Source organism: Hermetia illucens, chromosome 4, assembly GCF_905115235.1.
Source record: "Hermetia illucens chromosome 4, iHerIll2.2.curated.20191125, whole genome shotgun sequence".
NCBI classification, from domain to species: Eukaryota; Metazoa; Arthropoda; class Insecta; order Diptera; family Stratiomyidae; genus Hermetia; species Hermetia illucens.
The window spans coordinates 121,187,538-121,210,205 of record NC_051852.1 but is presented as its reverse complement, the minus strand read 5'-3'; the positions used below and the strand labels follow the sequence as shown (position 1 = coordinate 121,210,205).

General features: G+C 42.3%; 1 protein-coding gene across 3 annotated transcripts in view; it reads left to right on the top strand.

The window, feature by feature from the left end:
• The window catches only part of LOC119656004 (protein CBFA2T2), a 112,254-nt gene that overhangs the window by 59,599 nt on the left and 29,987 nt on the right, over nt 1–22,668 (top strand). For all 3 annotated transcript variants that reach the window (XM_038062246.1, XM_038062245.1, XM_038062244.1), the window contains 2 exons: nt 12,485–12,807; nt 18,149–18,295. In XM_038062246.1, the coding sequence (XP_037918174.1) occupies nt 12,485–12,807; nt 18,149–18,295 (470 nt within the window). The remainder of the gene's footprint in view (nt 1–12,484; nt 12,808–18,148; nt 18,296–22,668) is intronic.

Sequence of the window (22,668 nt, the reverse complement as noted above, 5' to 3'; positions counted from 1 at the left end):
TTTTTGGCCCCCTACATGAGGATGGACGTTTCCGTAGCCTACACAATGACGAAATCTATGAGCGATACCGTGACCGTCCGGTTGTGGATAAAATCCGGCTCAATAGGTTACGGTGGGCGGGTCACTTAATCCGTATGGATGAAGATGATCCCACCCGGAAAGTCTATAAGGGCAATATCTATGGTAGGAAAAGAAGACGAGGCAGACCCTGCCTAAGATGGAGCGATGGCGTGGGCCAGGACGCCAGACAGCTTTTAGGGATATCGAATTGGTGGACCTCGGCGCAAAACCGGGATGTCTGGAGTTCCTTATTAAGGCAGGCCTAGACCGGATACCGGTTGTTGCGCCGTTGATGATGAAGCTTCGTAAAAATGTCCAGCCCACCCGCCTACTTCATCTAACTTAAATGATTCTGACAACTATATACTCTTTTGTCAAAATGGTAGGGGATCTAAGGACCAAGCTGTCGGATTTCAAACTGTCTCCCTTAGCATTGCAACATCATGTCATGTGTATCTCTGAAACCTGGCTGGATGACAGGATTTTAGATTCCGAGCTCCTCGGAGGTTGCTCTATCTTTCGTTGTGACAGAGACTGCACTGCACTTGGCAAGTCAACTGCCGGAGGTGCCCTAATAGCTGTTAAGTTCCCTCTCCGTGCCGAAATCATCTTTTCCTTCTACTCATCCACCTACGATTCTGTCACCATACGAGTCATTCCGCCAAACGTATGCCCCTTTATCATATCGTGTGTATATTTTCCCTGCCTCAGGCCACCTTCTCTGTACGAGAATTTCTTCGACCGATTATCAGAGCTCCTAATCGTTTTGTTTCCCTCACTTTCTTGCATCTTCTGCGGCGACTTTAATCCTCCCATGCTCTTCTGGTCCATTACTCCTAGCCTTCCCTCTCTCCCTAATAACTCCATCCACCCTTTCCTTCCTTTATCCACTTTACCACCTGTGGCGCCGTCCAGTTTGACCTTTCTAGAAACTTCTTGGATCGCTTTCTTGACCTTAGCCTCTCTATCCTTCCTGTGCGTTGTCTTTCCCAATCCCTTCATACCCGGTCTTCCGTTTTCCCCTAATGCCCATCATCCTGCCCTTGAGTTCGATGCTCAAATATCCCGACTCCACTCTCCTGCCGCTCGCAAGCCTATCAAGTTCAACTTTCGTAAGACGAACTTCGAAGATCTGAACTCAGCCCTGACCGCAATCAGTTGGGTCGCCTCCTCCCTCCGCATACCGCTTTTTCTATGGCTTGCCTGTTGCCTTTCCAAACGATCCTGCCGCGGCTCTTTTGGCGGCTGCACTTTCCGGTCCTTCTCTCCCTCCTCTGGCGTCCCACAGGGATCTATTCTGTTCCCTTTGTAATTTTTTGTTATTAACGGCTTTCGTCGCCCTCCCGTAACTATGATTGTCTTGCCATCGAAAATATGCAACGTAAATTCACCCGTTCCCTCTTCTTTAAGAAAAGCTTCCCTCGTGTGGAATACCCCTTCCGCCTCCGCTTTCTGAACCTTCCCTTCCTACAACAACGTAGATCCTATCTGGATCTATACGCTGTACAACAGTCCTCGTGTCTGATGGATTCCTAACGGCATCACCTGCGGTCCTGCGTCTTATAACACACGTATCGCAGACATTTTCAACGTGCCCTTCGCAGAGCTCGAAGTCTACTGTCATCCCCCGATTCCTAGGCTTTGCCGAAATTACAACGCCCAACAGCTTGGTCTTTTTAACTTCTTTACTTTAAGTAGTTTTAAGCATAGGATAAGATTATTGATTGCTCCTCCTCCTGAGGATAATAAGTAATTGGAATTTACTCTGTTTGCTGTCCGTTAAATTAAATAAATTTATATCTAACTTTTGTTTTGGGGATATTATTTTCCCTGCAAGTTACAAGTACTTCCATTATTTTAAGATGGATGAATGCAGAACACTTTCTGGAACTTTGTACTTTTAAAGACATTGCGGATCAACCAAGGAAATCTCAGTTCTTCTCATACTCGACAACTACGAATCGCACGTTATTCCCAAAGAAAGAGAAGGGCACTGATAGCTTCCAGTGATGAGCTGATTGATGAGCTGCTGGATCTGTGCTAGAATAGGAGATAACAAAGGTTTGAAATCAATAATATTTTCTTTAAAGTCCCTATCCACGATGAAAGCTACTCCAAACTCACGTTTCTCTGATAGCTTCCTATTTTTGAAGATTGTGGGCGACCTCATGTCAGTTACCTTGCAACCATTCCAATTCGTTTCCTGGAAAGTTAGAACCCTTCGTTTGTACTTGCTGGCCTGTTTAAGCATTAGATTTGTTTAATGATCTAACATTCTAGGATCCAACGACTAGTCGTTTGCGTGATCGTTTCCGAGGTTGTTCATCCTGTCTCTGTATATGATGTTTGATTTTTTGGTGGATGACAGGTTATAAGTCTACCGCTTCGACCCCCGAACTTGACGGACCAGGTCAGTTGTTTGAAACCCCCTTGACGAAGGTGTATGATTAGTCAGGATAGAGTATGGTGGAGCTATCACACACACTTTTCAATTTCCCCGACGACGAGTTCTACTGGGAACAGAACTAGGTACATTACCCCAAACCCTCCCCCTTTAGCTGGTCTTGGAACTAACATGCTATTCACATAATATGGCGTCAAGGATTGCTTTATCAACATGCTTATTAATGATATAAAAGAACCCCTCTTTAGGACACCGTAACAACTTCGCTGCGGGTGACGTGACGAGGTTAGAAAAGGGCGAACTTCTTCTTGATGATGTCAAAACGCCCCCCTTAATAGGCTGATGAAAAATTAAATCCCGCTTCTCCCTCATACCCTCCTTTCCTCCTCCGGGGCCCAAATTTAAACTTAATCGTTATAATGTCAAAATAGCCCCGTTTTGAAAGGGGACCTTCCTCTTCTTTCTATATATTCTCCCCTCTCTACCATTCTTATACAATAAAAAGACTTTTAGGCGCCATAACTTTTTAGAGTGGGTTACAGTTATCAGTTATCATCAGCATCGAAGAGGGGGTCTTCTTCCTTCTCTCTATGAACTTCGCGCCCCTTAAGGGAATGCCATGGAAAATTCAACTTGCTCGTCATCATTTCAAAATTGTCTCGATATAAAATCTTACATTTACGCCGCACATATCACGTGATTTACACAATAGTTAGGGTAATCAAAGAACCTTTCGACAGGCTAAATTTGTTCATTGTCATGGAAATCTTAATCCCCTCACCTATTACCAAAGCAGAAGCAAGGCAATTTGGAATGGGTATTTTTGCTTGGATATACTCTATCTATCTTCTCATCAGAAAATGAGAAATAAAGCTAAGATATCGTTTGCTCGAGAGGATCAAAATATATTTCACATCTACTACTTCGCATAAGGCAGCGGTATGTATGAATATGTGCGACAAAGCCCAAGGTCATTGGTAATCAACATGCTCGTGAAGCGTATTTTATTTTTTCTATGCTTCCGTTTTATTCCACTGAATATCGATTAAATCAACAGGATATACACTTTTTTGCAGTCAACAGCCTCGTGAAAATGTTTTTCTAAACGTTTTCAATATGGAAATCAAGTCAAATCGACCAAAGCTTTCCCTTTAAACAATTTTGAATGCGGAAGACAGGCATCTGTTTGAGATTCATTCGCTGAACAGGTTCGCCGGGTGCTAGTATTATAGACGTACCAAGAGTCTGTGCGGGTATTTGTGTACAGTGAAACACCCTCTAAGGATTTCGATGCGGCTGTGGAAAACCAAAAAACAATAATATCAGAACAGCAATAGCAACAACAACCAAATTATACGTCGGCACCATACCAGGGGGGGTTGGGAGAACAAATGAAAATACGTGAACCTAACGACCTACAAGTGCTTTTCTGTTCCTGACTGGCGAATCGTCTGCATTTGACGGGGTTCTGGCCCGGATTTCTCTCTTCAAAAATCCACGGGAAATATTGGAGGAGGAAGAAATCAACGAGCATATGTACAGGACTGACATCTCCGGCAATTCCTTTTAGTTTGGTTTCGAACTTACCTGTACTCGTTCGCTCGCTTTTTGCGCTCATGTACACAAATGTATGGTGGTTACTCACTACCCTGGGGAAAAATATTTGGGAATTAAATTATAATTATGATTCTTATATGCGGGTATAACCACCCCTGCTAACAAAAGTGCTTTCCAAATTTGACGCTAACCCAAATTCATTCTCGTGTTTGACTACGGGAACATTCATTTTGGAATCAACAGTTTGAAACGTCTTTTCCCACCCTTTGAATAGTTAATTTCAAATCTTGCCGTTGGTAGCTTATCCTCTTGGAATGATTGTGATGATTGAGCGGATATTTATATACGGGAACTTGTTTTCTTCTTTTTCTTCACAGAATAATTAGCACTTCCTTTATTGGAGTCACTTAGGTTAGGAAATGTAAATAGATTATAATAACTGTAGGAAGATTAGAAAGTCTGATGTCCACAATATATTTGCCTGTTCACTCCTATGTGGAGTATCGGACATCCACATAGTCTCAATTTTTCAATCAGACTATGCCTGTGTTTCGTTATCACCACGCAAGTGATAAGCCTACAGTAATGGAATATCACAAAGGTAAATACAAACATGCATGAATACTGGGATTCGATCCAAACAAAACCTGATCGAGAGAATGGCACAGCGTGGCCTATATTAGTTGGTTGAAATGAAGACTGGTGCAGTAGTGTGGGGTGGTGCACAAACCCAAGACCGCCTTAGAGCTATTAAGGCATTTGTACCCTATGAATTGGGGCTAAAAAATACACTCAAAGTCTTCCCTATTTGTCGTAAGAGGCGACTCAAAGGGATACAAATTTTTGAGCCAGTAACCTGCAATCTTCCTTTTACCGGAACGAAGAAATGTCAACAATGCCTCAGATAAGGACTGACCTCATTCCGAAGGATATGGAAGACAGACTATGATTGGTTTATAAAATGTATGTAGCTCCTCGATAACGCTATCGAGAGTCTCCAGAATGTTCGGTTTCTCCAGCTCGAGAGGGAATTCCTGCGATATTAGCTCGACGTTCTGAGTCTAAGCGAAGTAATATAGTCAGACTTTGGAGAGCATTCTTTCCCTCTTTGCCATACTAATGGCAATGCGTTTTTGTACTCTGGAAAGCAGTTGGGTTGTTTCTAGTCGCTACCGCAAAGTGCGTTATTTTGACTTGAAAGCCGGTTTTTGACAAACTTCTAACTGCAAGATTTCTGCTGAAACTTGGCAATGAATGAAACATTCCTGATGTGGGTCCCAGGGCACTCAAACATCGCTGGTTCTGAACCCACAATGGTGGGGCCAGAAACAGCTTTCGCCATCCGGCCATCTATTGTCAAGTCTTCTCTGATGGGGGAAATGCATCAGAATGGAGAAATTTGATCTTCTGCCCGCAGGAAAAAATCTTTGTGAAGGAACGCGAGACCGCTAGAGCGGCAGTTTTGTTGTCCCTTTAAAAGTGGCACATGAAAACCCTAGTAGGGCCTTTGACGAGACACTGCCCCTAAACTACCACATGAAAAAAATCGGAGTAGTGGTTTCAGCTATATGCAGCTAATGCGAGGAGGAAGAAGAGACGGTCCTGCACTTCGTATGCAGTTGCTTGGCCTCCTCAGACCTCAGACCTTGGTAAGACACCTTGGTCCTGCGCATTCTCTTCTCTGGGGAATGTTCTCAGATTCGCGAAGGCCTGCGAATGCCGCCAGCGAGAGGCCGATGAATAGGCGATTTCCGGGAATAGTACAATGGGCCTAGCAAAGGTTTGAGTGCTTGGAGCTGCGATTCGCCCCACTAAACTATACTAACTAAACAGTCAATTTTATAGTGCCATGCACCAACGGAAACTTCCTTGCTTTCTACGAGCAGTTATACCCAGTTCAGGAGAGGTTTCCTAAAGGTGACATAGTGATCGTGATGAGTGATGTAAATGCCAATATGGGCTCTGACAACACCTTGCTCGGGCCCATGATGGGGAAACACGGTCTTGGTGACCGTAACGATAATGGTGGGGTTTTGTAAATTTCTGGATTGGTGGCACATTTTTCGAGCACAGAGCCTGCCATAAGATCAGTTGGGTTTCAACTGATCGACACTTCACGAAGAATCACATTGACCGTCTGCTTTGCATCCGCCACTTCTCACAAGGTTAGAGAACTGCAACTTGCAAAATTGACACCTGGCTGATTGCGGGAACTGAATGGATGAACAGAGGGTTTGAAGGCTCTACAAGTGATAGGCGTGACGCGCTCAACTCCCATATCGTTCAAAATCCTGAAAATTAAAGCGTACTGTACCGTACCATGGCAACAGGGAATTGGTTATTGTGCTTATCAGGGAAGTGGAATATGCCGTAGAACCCAATGATGTATACCGCATCACGAAAGATGTATACCGCATCCAACAAAAAACCTGCATGTGGCTCTAAATCTTTCGATGATCCTGCGAATGATGTTAAAGGCCGGGGTCTCATCCACGATGACGAGAAACTGAAGAGGTGGAATGAACACTTCACCTCGATTCTTAATCGTATAAGTTCCACCTTTTGTAGACGAAATGTCTAATGCGGGAAGGGAATGATCGTTAATATTCCAAAAAAGGTCACATGATCTGATTGTCACAATTCTGGCGGTATCTGCATGCTCCCTGCAAAAATGGTGGCTAAACTAATCCCGGAACGCATCAAAGAACATCTCGAAAGCTTAATCGAAGGATGGCAGGTTATTTCCGCTTGGATCCTCCTGCATAGATTAGATTACAACAAGACCCTACGGATCATTTTGGAATAGTACGGGGAGTTTAGGTGTTCACTTCACCTGCCCTTGATTTTGAGAAAACTTTCCACAGCATGAATAGGGAGTGTATCTGACGAGCTCAACGTAGAAAGAGTGTTCCGGAGAAACACATAACTACTATCGGAGCGACATATGATGACACACCGAGGTAAAGTCTCAGAGAAATTTGAGGCCCATAGCGGAGTTCACCAGGGTTGTATCTTGTCACCCATATTATTTCTTCTGGTTACCTGTGGTCTTAATGCTGCTTTGTCCGGGGGACGTAGAGAAGTTCAATGGACGATGACATCTTTCCTGTCTAAAATGTGAAAATACAGTTACCTCAATACCAAGAACAAGTTCAGAAAGTTCCGTGCTAGTGTTCTTTCTGCATTGCTATATGGGAGTAACATATGGAAAGTGACCACCACTGTCACGCGAGAGCTCCAAGGATTCGTTAAGATCTGTCTGGAACGTATCATCGTAATACGTGGGCCTGATACTATTTCAAACGAAGAATTTGATCGGTGCATGAGCCTGTCACCCATAGGCGATGTGATGAAGGCGGAAATTACAATGGATAGGCCGCACATTATAGTCGAACGACAATTGTATTTCTGGCTAACCATGCAGTGGAACCACCTCTCGCGAGATGTGCAAGAGCACTTATAGTGAAACAGCATATTAAGGATGCGGACATCTCGACAGCTCCTAGGCGCATCTGAAGTGCATTTAAGCGTACCTTTACGAATGGCACATAAGTGTGGTGGGCAGCGGAGAAATGGGAAAGAATAACCAAAATACTGGGACTGGAGAGTTGCCTAAATCGAAAGAAGGTTGACGAAAAATGTTTGAGGGAACTATATTGGGTGAACTTGCAAGGAATGGAGCAATCTAGGGTCCTCATGGGAAAATTTAACCAAAACTCTGGCAGGATTGCTTATGCTTCATTAAAAAAAGCACTGTGATCATGGTAGTACGATGACCCGTCAGACTCAGAAACTTGGTTTGGTTGGTGTTTATTTTAAGTACCACGCTACCTACCTCTTTTTCCAAATCCATTGTCCAAAGTAAATGTTCCGGTGTGAGATCAAAGACATGTCATCAACATAGTCGAGGTGTTTTAGGAAAGATGCCATCGGACAAGGCAGCATGAAGAACGTTATCGATAACAGGAAGAAATAATATCCACGACAGTATGCAACCCACCGCTTGGTCCACAGATTTTCTGAGATTACAGCTCAATGCAACACATGACATTTTGCGTGATGTGATGCATTCAAGAGGATTCGGAATGGAAACCAGTTTGCTCTGTGTCGACCGGGTTTTCGAGATTTTCTTTGAATTATTCCTGGATTATTTTAGCTACTATCTTTGCAAAGTCAATTATACAGGTATCACTCAAATTCTTACACTAAAAACAGGCGCCCTTCTTTGGAATCCTAACGATCATCTCCTTCTTCCATTTTCTTGGAAAGTTCTCGGATTTCCAAGATTCGCATACGACAGGAAAAAACAGATGTGTAGTCACTGTAGGTGCAACGAAAAATTACTCTCCGGGGAAACCGGTTACCCCAACGGCTTTACTCCGATTGAGTGCCTTGATTTCTCTTCTGTTTGGAGGAACGGTCCACATCCCCATTTACGGTAACTAACAGGTTTCTTAAAGTATCTGCCGTCAGATCGAGAAGATAGCTCTACCATTGTCGAGCCACAGTTGGATTATACAAGCGTCGATTTTTAACTTGATGGCTGATGGTTCCCCAACCTTGTGATAAGTTACGAACGCTACCCATTTGATGCCGATGGAGGCAACGCCTAAATCTAAAGCTGATCGCAAAATGATCGATCTAATTGTTTGTATCTTTTCAATTACTTGAAACCCAACTGATCTTATGACAGGCTCTGTGCGCGAACAATGTGGTACCAATGACGAGGCGGTAGAAGCTTCAGAAATCCACAAACCTCCCAGCATTATCATTATGCTCGCCAAGGCCGTGTTTCTTCATCACACGCCCGACGAAGGTGTTGTCAGATCTCAACTTGGCATTCGGATCACCCATCACAATCACAATGTTAGGAAGCTTCCTTTGAACTACGCGTAATTGCTCGTAAAAAGCATCTTTTTCCACTATATCGAAAGTCTCCGTTGGTGTATGGCACTGTACAGTTGTGATGCTTTTTAACCTCGACCGGAATCTTGCAGTCAGAAGTCTATCAAAAACCGGCTTACAGGTCAAGAGAGTGCGCTTTGGGGTAGCTGTCAGAAGCAACTCAACATTGGATTCGCGTCTACTACCGGTTGGCTTTCCAGAGCACAAAAGCACATTGGCATTAGCGTGGCATGAGGGAGAGGAGTACTCTCCAGAGTCTCACCATCTTACTTCGTTTAGGCCCAAAATGTCCTACTGATGTTGTTGGAATTCGTGTTCGATATGAAACGTTACCGAGGGAGTGCGTACATTCCAGAAAGTAATCATAGTCTATCTTCTATATCCAACAGCCTTCGGGGTGAGTGTAGTCCCTATTCGAGACGTTGTTAAGTTTCGGTTGCAGGATAATTTTAAAATTTACTGTTTACTAGGATACAAATATCTATCCCTTTCAGTGGTCTTTTACAACAAGCACGGAAGATTTTAAGGATATTCTTCCAACCCACAGAGATAAGTTCCTACCAAGAAAAATTGCGAACTCTTAGCCGTGTCTGATAGGAGAGTCGTCGGAAGCATTATGGCCCTCCTTTGTGATAATGTACGATTCCGTAGCCTACACAACGACGAAATTTATAATCGATATTACGACCGCCTAATTGTGAATAAAATCCGGCTCAATAAACCTAAGATAGAGCTAGACAGCTTTTAGAAATATCAAATTGGTGGACTTCGGTTCAAAACCCGGATGTCTGGAGTTCCTTACTAAGGCAGACCTAGACCGATTATTGCGCCGTTGATGAAGATAATGATTTTCTTACAGCGCATTGAGGGTGTCACTAGGACAATTGGACAATTCACCCGATTGTTCAAATTGCGGTGGGATTCCAGAGAACCCAAAATACGTACTTTTCCACTATCTAAGATTCATGGGAAAAAGGAGTAACCTAGAAGGAACCCTGGGAGAGGTGTTGACGCTAGAAAATCTGGTACTGAGAATGCTAAGATGTCAGGGGTATTTGAGTGCGAATAACTGCATGGCCAGATTTATCCAGAACAAATTGCGGTGGAAATCAAGAAACCTCGGCTTGAAACGCCACGTTTAAAAGAAATGAGACCAAGCTAGAGAGCTATCAGTTAATTGATTTTAATTCGTGTTAATTTCATCAAAAGCGTAAGTCTTATCAGTCGCCAGTGGTGGCCAGAATCAATAATAACCTTACAAATGCATTTGAACCAAACGCGATGGGCGTATTTCCCTCGTCTTTAACCAAGCAATGTATGTCATACGAAAGCTGCCACTGGACACAGAAGTCAGGTTGCTATATATGTAAATTCTGTAGAAATGTCCGGGTGCTCAGTGGTCAGAGCGCTAAGTTGTCGTAGCGGCAGGTCACGGCCCCAAAGTCACGGCAGAGTGATCTGTGTCGTGACTGGATGTCGGGTACCAGTCGACTCATGACTACCTAAGGCAAATCAGGGTAATAATCACAATGCCGACCACGTTGCCTTCAAAGCTGTAATGGTACACAACAGGATTACGATACCCTGTAATCCTGTTGTGTACCATTACAGCTTTGAACGAAGTGCTCTAACAAGCTTCAAGGCCCTGATCCAATTGGATTGTCGCTGAAACGATCATTATTATTAAAGGGTCGCACGAGGAGATAACATACCATGGATATCATGCATCTGAAGAGGAAATTTCCATAAGTCTCAGCGATGCAATGAGCGTTGGTTTTTAATGTTTTGTGTTTATTAAAATCGGTTTATTGTCTGTCTGTCCGTCTGTCTGTATGTCTGCCTGTCTGTCCGTCACACGCATTTTTCTCGGAGACGGTTATAGCCATTGACACTAAATTTGGTAGAGAGGTGGGAACTGTGAACGCTCACGCATACAGTGAGTTACATCCTTTTACGTCGAATTTAAGGGGGGGTCCCCATACATCAAAAAGGGGGGATGTACATTTTTTTTTCGCAAATATAGTCATGTAGGGTATCAAATTAAAGGTATCGGTTAGTACTTTTCGAAGCCGGTCTTAGTTTTGACATTTGTTAGAAAGGGGAAGAGTGCGGGGGTTTAAAGTGAGCACATCTTAGAAACTACCCAACCGAAAAATCTGAAAAAAAATCAGGAGGCTGCCACTATATGGTGGCTAGGCTCCGAAATACCTTCCATACCGATATCTGTTCAAATAAAGTTCATAATAGTATATCACTATATTTTTAGTAATTGGCTGCATCTCGGCAAAAAGCCAAGCTAACACCGCCGGGATGTGAGGCATCTGGAATATGTAAATACGTTGAAATACTAAACAATTTGCATGGATTACCGACAGTTTGATAAGTGAAATTAAATCAGATTATTCTTTGACACCCCCGTCTGATTGAATATTCAAATAGCACCAAAAGACATAATCCCTGCCCTGCAATTGTAGGTTGCCTACGCAATTTTTCAGCAGGCAATCGGTCAACAACTCCGTGCACGCTATGCTGTATTAAAATTCAGCCCCAAAACATCCGAATATATTTTTAGTAATTCATTGAAATTTCTATTTCACACGAAAATAACACACGCTCCAATGCATTTCATTGTGGGAATATGCTAAAAGCATCCCATTCTCCGCCATTTCAATACTAATCCGTGTTCACCTTCTGCATTCGGACTAGCTAGAAACGGATGAATGGAAAACCTACAGGGTAAAATACACAGAGCTTTTGTCAAGCGCATCTGTCGGTTTTCAGATGGAATTATTACGAAAGTACATTTCAAGATCCCCAAATTCGAATTGACGATAATAGTTAAACAATCGATTTTCTAGGTAAATACCTAGCGGGCTTGGCGAAGAACACATGTTCCTCTCAGTTACGTTCAGTTCCATGCGGTGTGTATACGAGCGCAACCCACAACTGTAAGCTCCGTTTACAACAAATGAGGTATATCTGTTTGCGAAAGGATGAAAGGATGTACGTATATTTGGTTATGCCACCACCCGCACTCAGTTCCCATGGATTTGTATTCGACCTTGCTGGGGCTTTATATTCATTTGAACAAAACCTTTAGGAGCATCTTGTACAAGTTCCCATCATTTATGCTCATTTCATCGCTTGTTTGCATGGGTCATACATGTCGGCATTCCCTGCTCCCAGCTCATCCCTTGCATACGCCTAATATGTGAACAGCGACAGATGTGTACGATGCGTATCGAAAATCATATTCATGGAGCATACGCTCGGCATGTGGACCTATATGAGTGTAGCAATCCTGGCACTATTGCTGAGAACGATACCAGATTTGAACAAGAAAAAGTGGGAAGCTTCCGAAGTGCCTTCTAACTCTTTTAAAATTCCCTGCGATATCCTCCAATGCCAATGGAAAAGTGCAAATGTTTCTCTTGGAGACTGCCTCCAGGTGTACGAGTATCTTCTTTAGTTACGGCACAGACTGTCCACTTTTACATTTACCTGCACCCAAGGCCTTATACATATTCTAAGGACATGCTTCTGATTTGCATATTCCAGGTAATGGTAAGGATAATTGCCGCACACCTGACTCGCCTGAAAGTGCACGAGCCGTTGCCCCGAGATCACCAATGTCACCGCAAATTCATCACAGCAGTCTGGCACCGCCACGACCGAATCGTAATGCAAGCTCATCGCCTGTAGTTAATGGCGCCACCACAACACCTCCTCCGCCACCTGTCGCAGCAGCCATTACTCCACATCTCGAACAATCCCGGGCTCTGGCGAAAGTTCGTAAATTTCTTGGATCTTTGGTGCAAATCACACAGGACTCACATCCGGAAATTAGTGATAGGACGAGAGCATTAGTGTTATCGCTAGCGGTGAGTATATTGTGACTATATATATGTGTGTCTGTTGATTTGATGCTTTTGGCAATTCAGGACCAACTGGAGAATGAAATTTGCATGTGTGATTAAGGACAGGAATTGTTTTTGCACACCACAGTTCACACGCTTTGGTGGAAATGGACGATTTAATCTAGGAGCAAATATTTCAATTTCAATTTTGTAGATTATAGTTGTTATCATTTAAATGCCAGTGGGAGGACTTAGCCTAAGTGCTCGAATTAGATGAGCGCCATTTTTCAGATTATTTATATATTCGGATAAATATAATAGAATAGGGAACTGCAAATCATCTCCCGTAAAGATGGAGGTAAATTAGAACAAACAAAATGTTTAACATATGCCAAAGGACACAGACCAAATGGGTCTTTGTCTCGACCGGAACCTGGAGATTAACTTTAGTTGACCGAACTTCCACACAACAGAAACCTGCTGTAAATCCCCTGGACTCAAGTTCCTAAAACTCTCGATTTTTAAGGTTTGTGTAAAATAAAAATCGGTTTATCGTCTGTCTGTCTGTCTGTCCGTTTTTTTTCCGGAGGTGGAAATCATCCGAAGACACTGGTATACCGGTTCTTGCGTCTACGATTTGTTCCCATTAAAACCACCCCCAAACTTCTGTCCTCTTCCTTGCGGAACCACAACAAAGTATTTCGTCGTGGGGTGGACATGGCTCTAGCCTCTTCCTTCGCTCATCAATTGCATTCGCAACCGCTCCGATCTCGCCTACTCTACCTCTCTTAATCTACATTGAATCCGCCCTACCACGTCGTTCGCTGAACTCCAGCTTTTCTGGCATGCAAGCATTTTTTCAATTATACTTTTCGATGCTAGGGTCCTCCCTAGGAATCCTAGACTCTTCTTTTCTTCAGCGAATCAAAGACAATGGAAGAAAACATGCTCCGGGTCCTCCGGAATACAATCGCAGCTGGTAGAGTTTGGTGAGCTGTCCAGTTTAAATCTATAGAGGTATTTACGGTAACCGCCATGTCTCGTGAGAAACTATGTGAGATCATAGTTTATCTCACCATGCATCCTCTTCGTCCACACCTTGATGCTGGGAATCAATCTGTGAGCCCACCGACCCTTTTTCGCCTGTCCCCTTTCGGCGTTTTTCATTTGTCGATCAAAGGAAGAATCGGGTCCATCATAGATACGTGCCATCTCATCGCCCGAAATGCCATTCGGCACCATTCCGGCTACTGCGTAGGCCGCTTCATCCGAGACGGTCTATAATCACAGCACATTCTTAGGGCGGTCTTTCTTTACACCGCGCTCATCTTTTGAGCATTGCATGCGAGGTGCGACGCAATTGATTTAATTGGCGCTGCGTAAAGCAGAATAGAGCTCACCACTCTAGCTATAAACAGTATGCGAGTGCATCGCGGGCCCCCAACATTTGGCATCATCTTTGTTAGGGCCATGCTAATATTCGACGCATTTGTGCAAATATGTTTTAAGTGGTGCTTGAAATTCATTCTCGCATCTATCATAACTCCAAGGTATTTTGGTTTTGAAGTTATGATATGCTTCCCCATTCTGATATGGGCAGTGGTTTCCTTACGCCGCTTCGTGATAAGCTCCGCCTCTGTTTTATCCTCCGCAAGTGCAAGACCTTAATTTTTCAACCACCTTTTTATGTCAGTGATTACTTTGGATGAATATAATCCACATTCGCCAAATCTTTTGCAACGACAATCACCGCTATGTCATAGGCATAATCCACTATTGTGGGCTCGCTGGCAACTGGATGTTGAGGACATCATTATACATGATGTTCCGCAATAGCGGTCCCAGCACAGAGCTCTGTGGAACACCCGCGGAAATAATGTATTCTTTGTTTCCATTGTCTGTGTCGTACCAGAACCTTCTATCTGTTAAGTAACTGTTGACTAGCGCAGTTAAGTAACTGGGTACACCAATCGCCGCCAATGACCTCCTTATAAGGTTCCAACTTGCAGAGTTGAACGCATTTTGCACGTCAAGGGTAATCACGGCACAGTATTTGCTAACCCAATGACCAGTTTGATGGCGTCGACCATTGATCTGGCCATACGGAAGCCGAATTGTTGATCTGATAAGGCTCCCAGACTTTCTACAACCGGGAGCAATCTGTTATAGATTATTTGTTCAAACTTTTTCCCATATTGTCCAATAAACATATAGGCCTGTAGGAAGATAATTCACCAGGAGGCTTACCAGGTTTGTTCATGTCTCTGGAAAGATCCCATCCGCCAAGCATGCTTCAAATAACTCTACGAATATGTCTGGCCTCGACTTGACGGCCAGCTTAAGGGCTTTATTTAGTAAGCCATCGAAGCCGGGCGCTTTGTTGTCTCCCAGCCTACCGCAAATCTCCAGTACTTCTTCCGTCACTACTGGGGGCATTACACCCACATATAAAGATGCCTGTAGACTGACCCCTTGTATGCTCCTGAGGGAACAAACCCTGTTTCCTGCGTCATGTGGGGTATCAAATAAAAGGTCTCGATAAGTACTTTCCGAATCCGGTTAGTTACTTTTGACATTAGTTGGAAAGGGTGTGGAGTGTGGGTTGAAAGTGATCATCTCTTTAAGGGACCCACGCTCAGAAACTACCCAGCCGAAGTATCTGAAAAAAAAACAAGAGGCTGCGACTATATGGTGCCTAGCCGAGCGAAATACCCTCCATACCAATATCCTTTCAAATAAAGTTAATAATAGTATATTACTATAATTTTTAGTAACTGACTGCCAAACCCCCCTTAAGTTCATCCTGACACTACGAGATTACAGTAATGTAGGGTATTACATAGAACATGATCCTATCAAGTTTGGTGGAAATCGCACTATTACTAACAAAGTTATAATAGGTCAAATTGTTGCCTTTTTTGCGAATTCAAGACTATGAATGTCAATATCACCCAAAAGTGGATACTCCGACATAGTCTATGCATATATTACGTGCGACGCACTGATGGGGTTAATGCACAATAAAATGTCTTCATATAAGAAATACACAAAACCTTTCATACCTGAAGCGTCCAGCTTCCGGTTTCCCGACTTGTTATGAATGGAATGACTATTTCTGCATCACATATTGGATATTTTATATTAAACGAAATAAGACTGTAAACACTAAACGCCTTCAGGAGTTAAAAAGGATTAATGCTACTAGAACATTAAGGGATGATCAATACTTGAAAAACATATCTGTATGCTGTTGAGGCGTAATGAACTCGGCATCGAGTCTCTAGAGCTCATTTCGGGTCGTAGCCTTCAAGATGTTCTTCCTCCAACCATCTCGATCCATCGATCGCCTCTTCCAATTTTGAAATCTGAGCAGTGATGCGCTGCTTGCAACAGAATTAGCGCTTTCTGGGTTTTCCTACCAGTCTTTGTCATTCTGCCCTCTCTTCGAATATCCTTTTAGGTATCCGAAAGTCATCCATACGCTAATCGAAGTTTTATTAATTTAAAGACTTAAAGATCGTCAAATAGCTCGCACAGCTCATGGTTGCATTTGATCCACCATTGGTCGTTCGTTCGTTTAGCTCCTATTATTTTCCTATGGACCCTTCTCTCGAAAGTATTGATCAATTTTTCGGAAGTTTTGCGTTAGGTTCCATGTTTCACACAACACGGGTCCTATTATCGTTTGTATACTGGGAGCTTTGCTTTCCTAGGTATGCAGCCGGCCTTTAAAATCAGTAACACCGAGTAGAAGGCTGAAGAAGCTGAATTTTTCGTTTCATTTCGTCTTGGCTGGAACCGAGAGGCTGACAGGCGGACGTCAAAAGGTATCCGACGTTCACGCTTTCTTCCAGTGGCGTCTGCCTTCTGGAAGAAAGTATGTCTAAGGAGACGGTCTTGGACTTGCCACCGACTTCCAAATTGAACGTGTATTCTCTGCGCTTGAGGACTTTATAGGGACCCTCCTATGATGGCTTCAGCGGCCTCCAAGTGGCATCAATTCTTATCAGAATGTGGGTGCAGACTTCAACTTCCTTATGGATGTAGAGCGTTATGACAAGATGGCAGAGACGGCTTCATTTTAGGAAACGAAAGCCAAGGTGATCTGAAGATGGGGAACTTCTTAAACTTGTGTTTTGAGTCCGATTGCAGGCTCTGAAAAACTGTGTCTTCCATAGGTCCCATTCTAAAATTTCTGTTGGCTGCAGGATCAAAGAGAAGTGCGACCTTATCCTTAGAATATACATCCAGATACCAGAGAGGAAGGGTTTCTTTATTAAAAGTCGGGGTATCTCATTGATTTTTGTACGGATGTGTGTCGTCAGCTCCCAAAATCATCCAAACTCTGAAGCCTAGGTAGCTTGATATCATTCCCCAAAAGGGCCAACAGAGAAGTCTCCTAACGCATGAGCCTAAAGCGATACCATACAGGCATGATTGATGCCCTATGCCTGCTTCCTTTCAAAACATTTGCTTTGAACTATTTGATATTCGTATTTTCATTAGGTAATTCGAAGATTTCAAATGGTTTTTCATTTCGGCTGATTATTCGCACTTTTCGTCCGAGCGATTTCTACAACCTTTTGTAGCGTCATACAGTCATACAGAGATCAAGAATTACGTTTTTTCCCCTGGATTTTACATTGTGACGAAGCAATAAAGTGAATGACAACGCAGTAAGCTGTCAAGGATGCGTCTTCCTCTCTAGAGGATAATAACCATTTTCCAAAAATCAGGTACAATGCCGTCAAATCCTGAAAGTTGTCCCAAAACCAAATGCTTTATTACGTTCTATTAGCCTTTCAATGGCGATAAGTAGAATTACTCGAAATGAGAAAAACAAAAAAATTTGATCGATATTTGCTGGAAATATTTTCGCCATCTATCGGTTGTATATGAACAGTAACCAAACTACCGTTCTTGTCATTAACACTGCCAAAGTGCTCGGTATCCTGGATCTGTTGGTCTCAGCTTTGACTAGTCCAAACCTCGGTCGCCATCGCGAGTGTGTAGATTATCGTACAGCTTTTTGTAGTCAGCTGTTTGGATACTATCGTCTCAACTGTGGTATCTGTATTTACCACGTAGATGGTCCATCACAGTGAGCCTTGTGCTATCTCTCTTTTTCCTGCCTCAACTTGATCCACCGATTACATTTAACTTTTGGCTAAAAGAAAATGCTATTAATTTGAAGATTTGAAGATGAGATACTAGCTTACCTTACTAGCATAGAGATTATCCGACAAATTATGGCAAGCAAGATTGCAACCGTGCAACAGTGCTTTTCCTACATAGGTCAATTGCATGTTTTAAAATATCTTTTAATTAACAGTAGTCATAAACTTTGGTTCTCTATTTTTTTCAGAGTGGGGGCATATCAATTGATGAGTTCCGAACAGCTCTTCAGGATATCACAAGTTACCCCCTCAGACCAAATATCATTCCATTTATGAAGACACATATTCCATTGTTACAACGTGAGATAGCTAGTCTAGCGAGAGCTACTAACCAGGTAAGGACACATTATCATTTGAATAAGTTTACCGTGTCAGCGGGTATTTTTGGAAATTTCACTTCTTTTTAATACCACCCCCTTTCACCCAAATAATTAACATGTCCTTAAAGAAAATTATTGGCTCTGTGGGCATTGTAATATTTTTTGCCATCATCAAAGGAACTAGATAAATGCGTTGTAAATTCACTCGCACTATTGGCCTAATAGTAACTGTAATAGGGTAGAAAAATATAAAAAAACAAGTGTACCTATCTCCGTTTTTACAGTCACATCGAAAATGTAGTCAGGTTGAAACAGTTTCACTGGAGCAAATTATCAGCGCCTGCTTTCGAAAATCCTTAAGGTACCCTGTTCAAGAAAGAAACGAGAAACACCAACAATGAAGCGAAGCTATCCTGAACCCTTGCGCACGACCTTCTATATAAATCATTCTAAATAGTGTCATCCAGAGAAGTCTTCCCCAATACTCTTTAATAATATCGATAACTAAATTCGTTGTAATTGTGCCCCGCTCCATTTGGCAATAAAACAAAACGACTACACCATTGAAGTCTTTACTTCTTTTTCTTCTACGTGGTTGCAGGTCCTCCCAAGGTGAAAGATTTCGTTCCAATTGTCAACAAAGTTTCCTAACTTACTGTTCCGAATAGAGGACGGTTTATCTGCTTAACTAAGATATTCCAGAAGCTAATAATCCAATATTTAAAATTTTTTGAAAGGAAGGTTCTTTGTTGGTTTCTTTAAGTTTATTCAGAGAGAAATTCAGCTCATCGTATGAGCAGACCTAAGTTAACTCAATTGGGAAGCACCTAGTAGCTCTCCACTTGTTTTTCTCGTTTACGTTTTTATTTTTTCTTAATTTACATGTGAGGAATTTTTCTACTATATAGTACAGTTCGTCAGGGTTCTCCTGACTTGGTGTATGGCGTGATGGATGCTGAAGTTCTTCACAAATACAACCAGATATTTATTTCACGGATAATATATCTTTCACTAGAAGTCGACCAATAATATATCAAACAGTTAATTATTTTAAACTGGGTAGAAGCATCTATCATTGTCATTTTAAAAGTCTGATCAGTGTTGTGACAGACGGAAGCCCATATTACAGGAAAGATTCTCCAGTATTTCCCATATGAATCTATCCATTTTTTTCCTCGTAGCACTCGCTGAACAAGACTACAAATTTCCCCTTTTCCTTTAAGATTACAACCTTCTGGTTTCCAGATAATCACGATAATAAACGTTAGCTTCAATACGGAGGAAATCGGCATGAAAGCACTTCACCAATAAAAACTAATTAACCAACTTTAAGGAAGTTTGTGATTTCTATTCGATTAGTTGGATCGTCTTCCTGCTCTTCTTCTTTAACCTTCGTTTAATTCAGAAGAAGGATCGATTCGTATTGATCCATTACTCAATTTTTTTTCGGCCATAGGCCTCATATGGGTGGAGTCGAGAGGTTCTCAAATCACCATCTAGCGTATCAAGCCGTCATTGCTTCGGCAAGGGAATTCGCATCTGCACAAATTACATGTCCATACCATCGAAGACGCCTCTGTCACACTTTTTCCACGATCGATGTAACCCCATATCAATCAAGGATATCCACATTTCAGATGTGATCATGGCGTGTTATGACGTTGGTCCAACACAATAGCCACATCCATGTAGCTTTCGCGACGTTCGCTACGCGGACTAAGTTCACGCGACCCATGTCTATTGGTGGGTTGCCGTGATAGTAACTATCAATTAAGAATTCCCTTGTTAGTCGAAAAAAGTATTGTAATGAAAATACGCACGTACGGTTAAACGCCCTCTATATGTAGATACATAAATGAAATGTAGAGAAAGTGATGGTACTCACAGTGTTTCTCCATGAAAAATGACGCAACGCGTTGGTGTGGGCTGACAAGTAAATACAGATCTCTCCCCCCATCCCGAGCGTCTCGTTTTTCGTGAATATCTTTGTATCACGGAAACCAATGATCGCTTTTTTTTCTCACAGACTGGAATCCTTGTAAATTTGCCAATTGATCTGTGTTTCATCGAAGTGAAAATCATGACAGTTTCGTTTTTATTGCGGACCTTCATTTGAACATCGTCCTTCGGTTGATAAACCTCTTATCAGGCTTGGTTACCCCGAGGGTTGCATAGGATGCTTTGTGGATCATGCTCTCAACTAGAGTTCACGATCCTTCAGCATTCAGAATGGTGGCATAAGTGAGATAACCTCTTCTGTTTTCGGACGTTGTACAAGTAGCTACCGATCCCTTAGTTTTAAGGCAACTTTGCCGCTGTCTTTTTACCCGAGTCTGTAATAAACCCAAATTTCATCTCAGGTTACAGTTCATCGGAGGAAAACTATCTGACGAACACATTCATATAAAAATCACTTCCTGAAATTCCAAGCCTACTATCAACACCTATTGCGTATCTCCCTAACTGAAAATTAATTCCTTATCAATTTTTCAGAGCCTTATTGGCTTATTTGCTCCGGATTTCGGACCGCGCCGCGCTGTTCATTTAAACTTGTACTTGGGTAGTGACTGTAAATCAGATTCTCCACTTTTTAACGCCTTCGAAAAATTCTGCGTCTGATGCTAAAACCCGAATTACAGGCAAACGATGCTTGTAACAGTGATGAATACCTAAGCATCTCAGGAAGTTATGAGGAAAGCTCAGTTATTTCCCTTGGCCGTCATGTTTATGACTGGCATATTAGTGGAAGGTTTTGGTTTCTGAAAAGTTAACTATCCAAAAAAAGCAACCAAAATAATGGGTCTTTGGAAGTTAGATTGATTCGATATCTTCTAATAAACCGGCAAAATGGAGACGAAAAACATTTGCAGCTCCTTGGCCAGATGCAGCATCTCGCAGAAACGCTAATGGCAGGCAATCCCTTACTCAGACTCATTTTAACAGACAATATCTCTGCCTCATTCCCGGACCTTTGAAAATTCAAATATCAGGTGACTAGACCGATTTAGAAGATCTTTCAAAGTTATCAGACAAAGTCATTTAATGCTCTCCAGGTGTATCCTACAAAAAGCAATTCCATCTAGCCTTCAACTTGGACTGCAGTTGAGAAACCCCTTTTTCCCCAATTCAAAAGTCTGAAAGCAAAAACACGTAGCAGATCTCAACAATGGACTTTTCTATTCTCATCATAAATTTTGAAACGAAGCCCATTGTTGCAATTCCAAATGAAATGCAGCAATAACCAGGAATCCGGTAATCTAATTCTGGCTTAGAAACAGATAGAGACTGTCACCACTTCATTTTCAACTGATTCAGGAGTCCCCGTTTCAGATTTATCTTTTTCGAAAGATAAATCCTCCCCATAATCGGAGTATACTGTATGTTACTAGTATTCAGTGGAAAAGTCATCATAACAGTACGAAAAGCCAATAAAGAGTCTTTTGGCCTCAATCTGAAAAGGACATTGAGATGAAACCATTCATACCCATACAGTACAAATAGAACATCCTATCATAGGAGCTGACAGTAATAGTAGAGCTCATAGAATCCCAACTAACCGACGGTAATACTAGCCTAACTAACCGTTACTTGACAGTACACTTCCTGATCACTCCTTTGTGGAGTACATTGCCTCGACCCAGTTTTTTTTTCGTATATTCCCACTATTTAGTTTTTTAATGAGACTGTGCTTGAGTTTCATTATCATCACACATAATGCTGTGCATGTGATCAATTTATACCAAAGAGACAAGTACAAAGACAAATACAAACATCCATGACGACCTGGCTTTGAACCCAGCACAACGAGATCTAAAGGCTGGCACTCAACTAACGAAACCATTTTGTCATTAAGCAAGCAAAAATCTCTACACTCTCGCAGTGCCAGGCAACTGTAAACTCCAGGGGACTCCAGGACACTTTCCTGAATCATAAACCAAATTAAATTGAATCCAAAGTAAAAAGACTCCATAAAAATATCACACAGCTATGCAGCAGTTTAAACGGATGATGAAACAAGGTGTCGGTAACTATAGGCCTGTCAAAAGTTTCTAGGCTATCTTTCACGATTGTACGAATTGATATTGCACGCTTCCACCTTGCGGAGGTGCAGCTGCAATAAAACCTTAACTTGAAGCCGTAGTGAATGGCCATCCCTTCCACAGACGAGTGCTTGCTCTGCGAAACTTCTATAGGGAAATCCAGTTCCTACCTTCCAAAGAACTTTTGATTCGGTAAGCAACTGTGTGGCCACGGTCATCCTAGCACCAGGGCCACAAGGATGCTGTTAATCTAGTTTAGCCACAGCTTATGCGATTTGTCAGAAATCTAAGATTCACAACCATAATAGTGAACTATTAAAAGTGTCGCCACTTGCTGTGAGGTTAGAG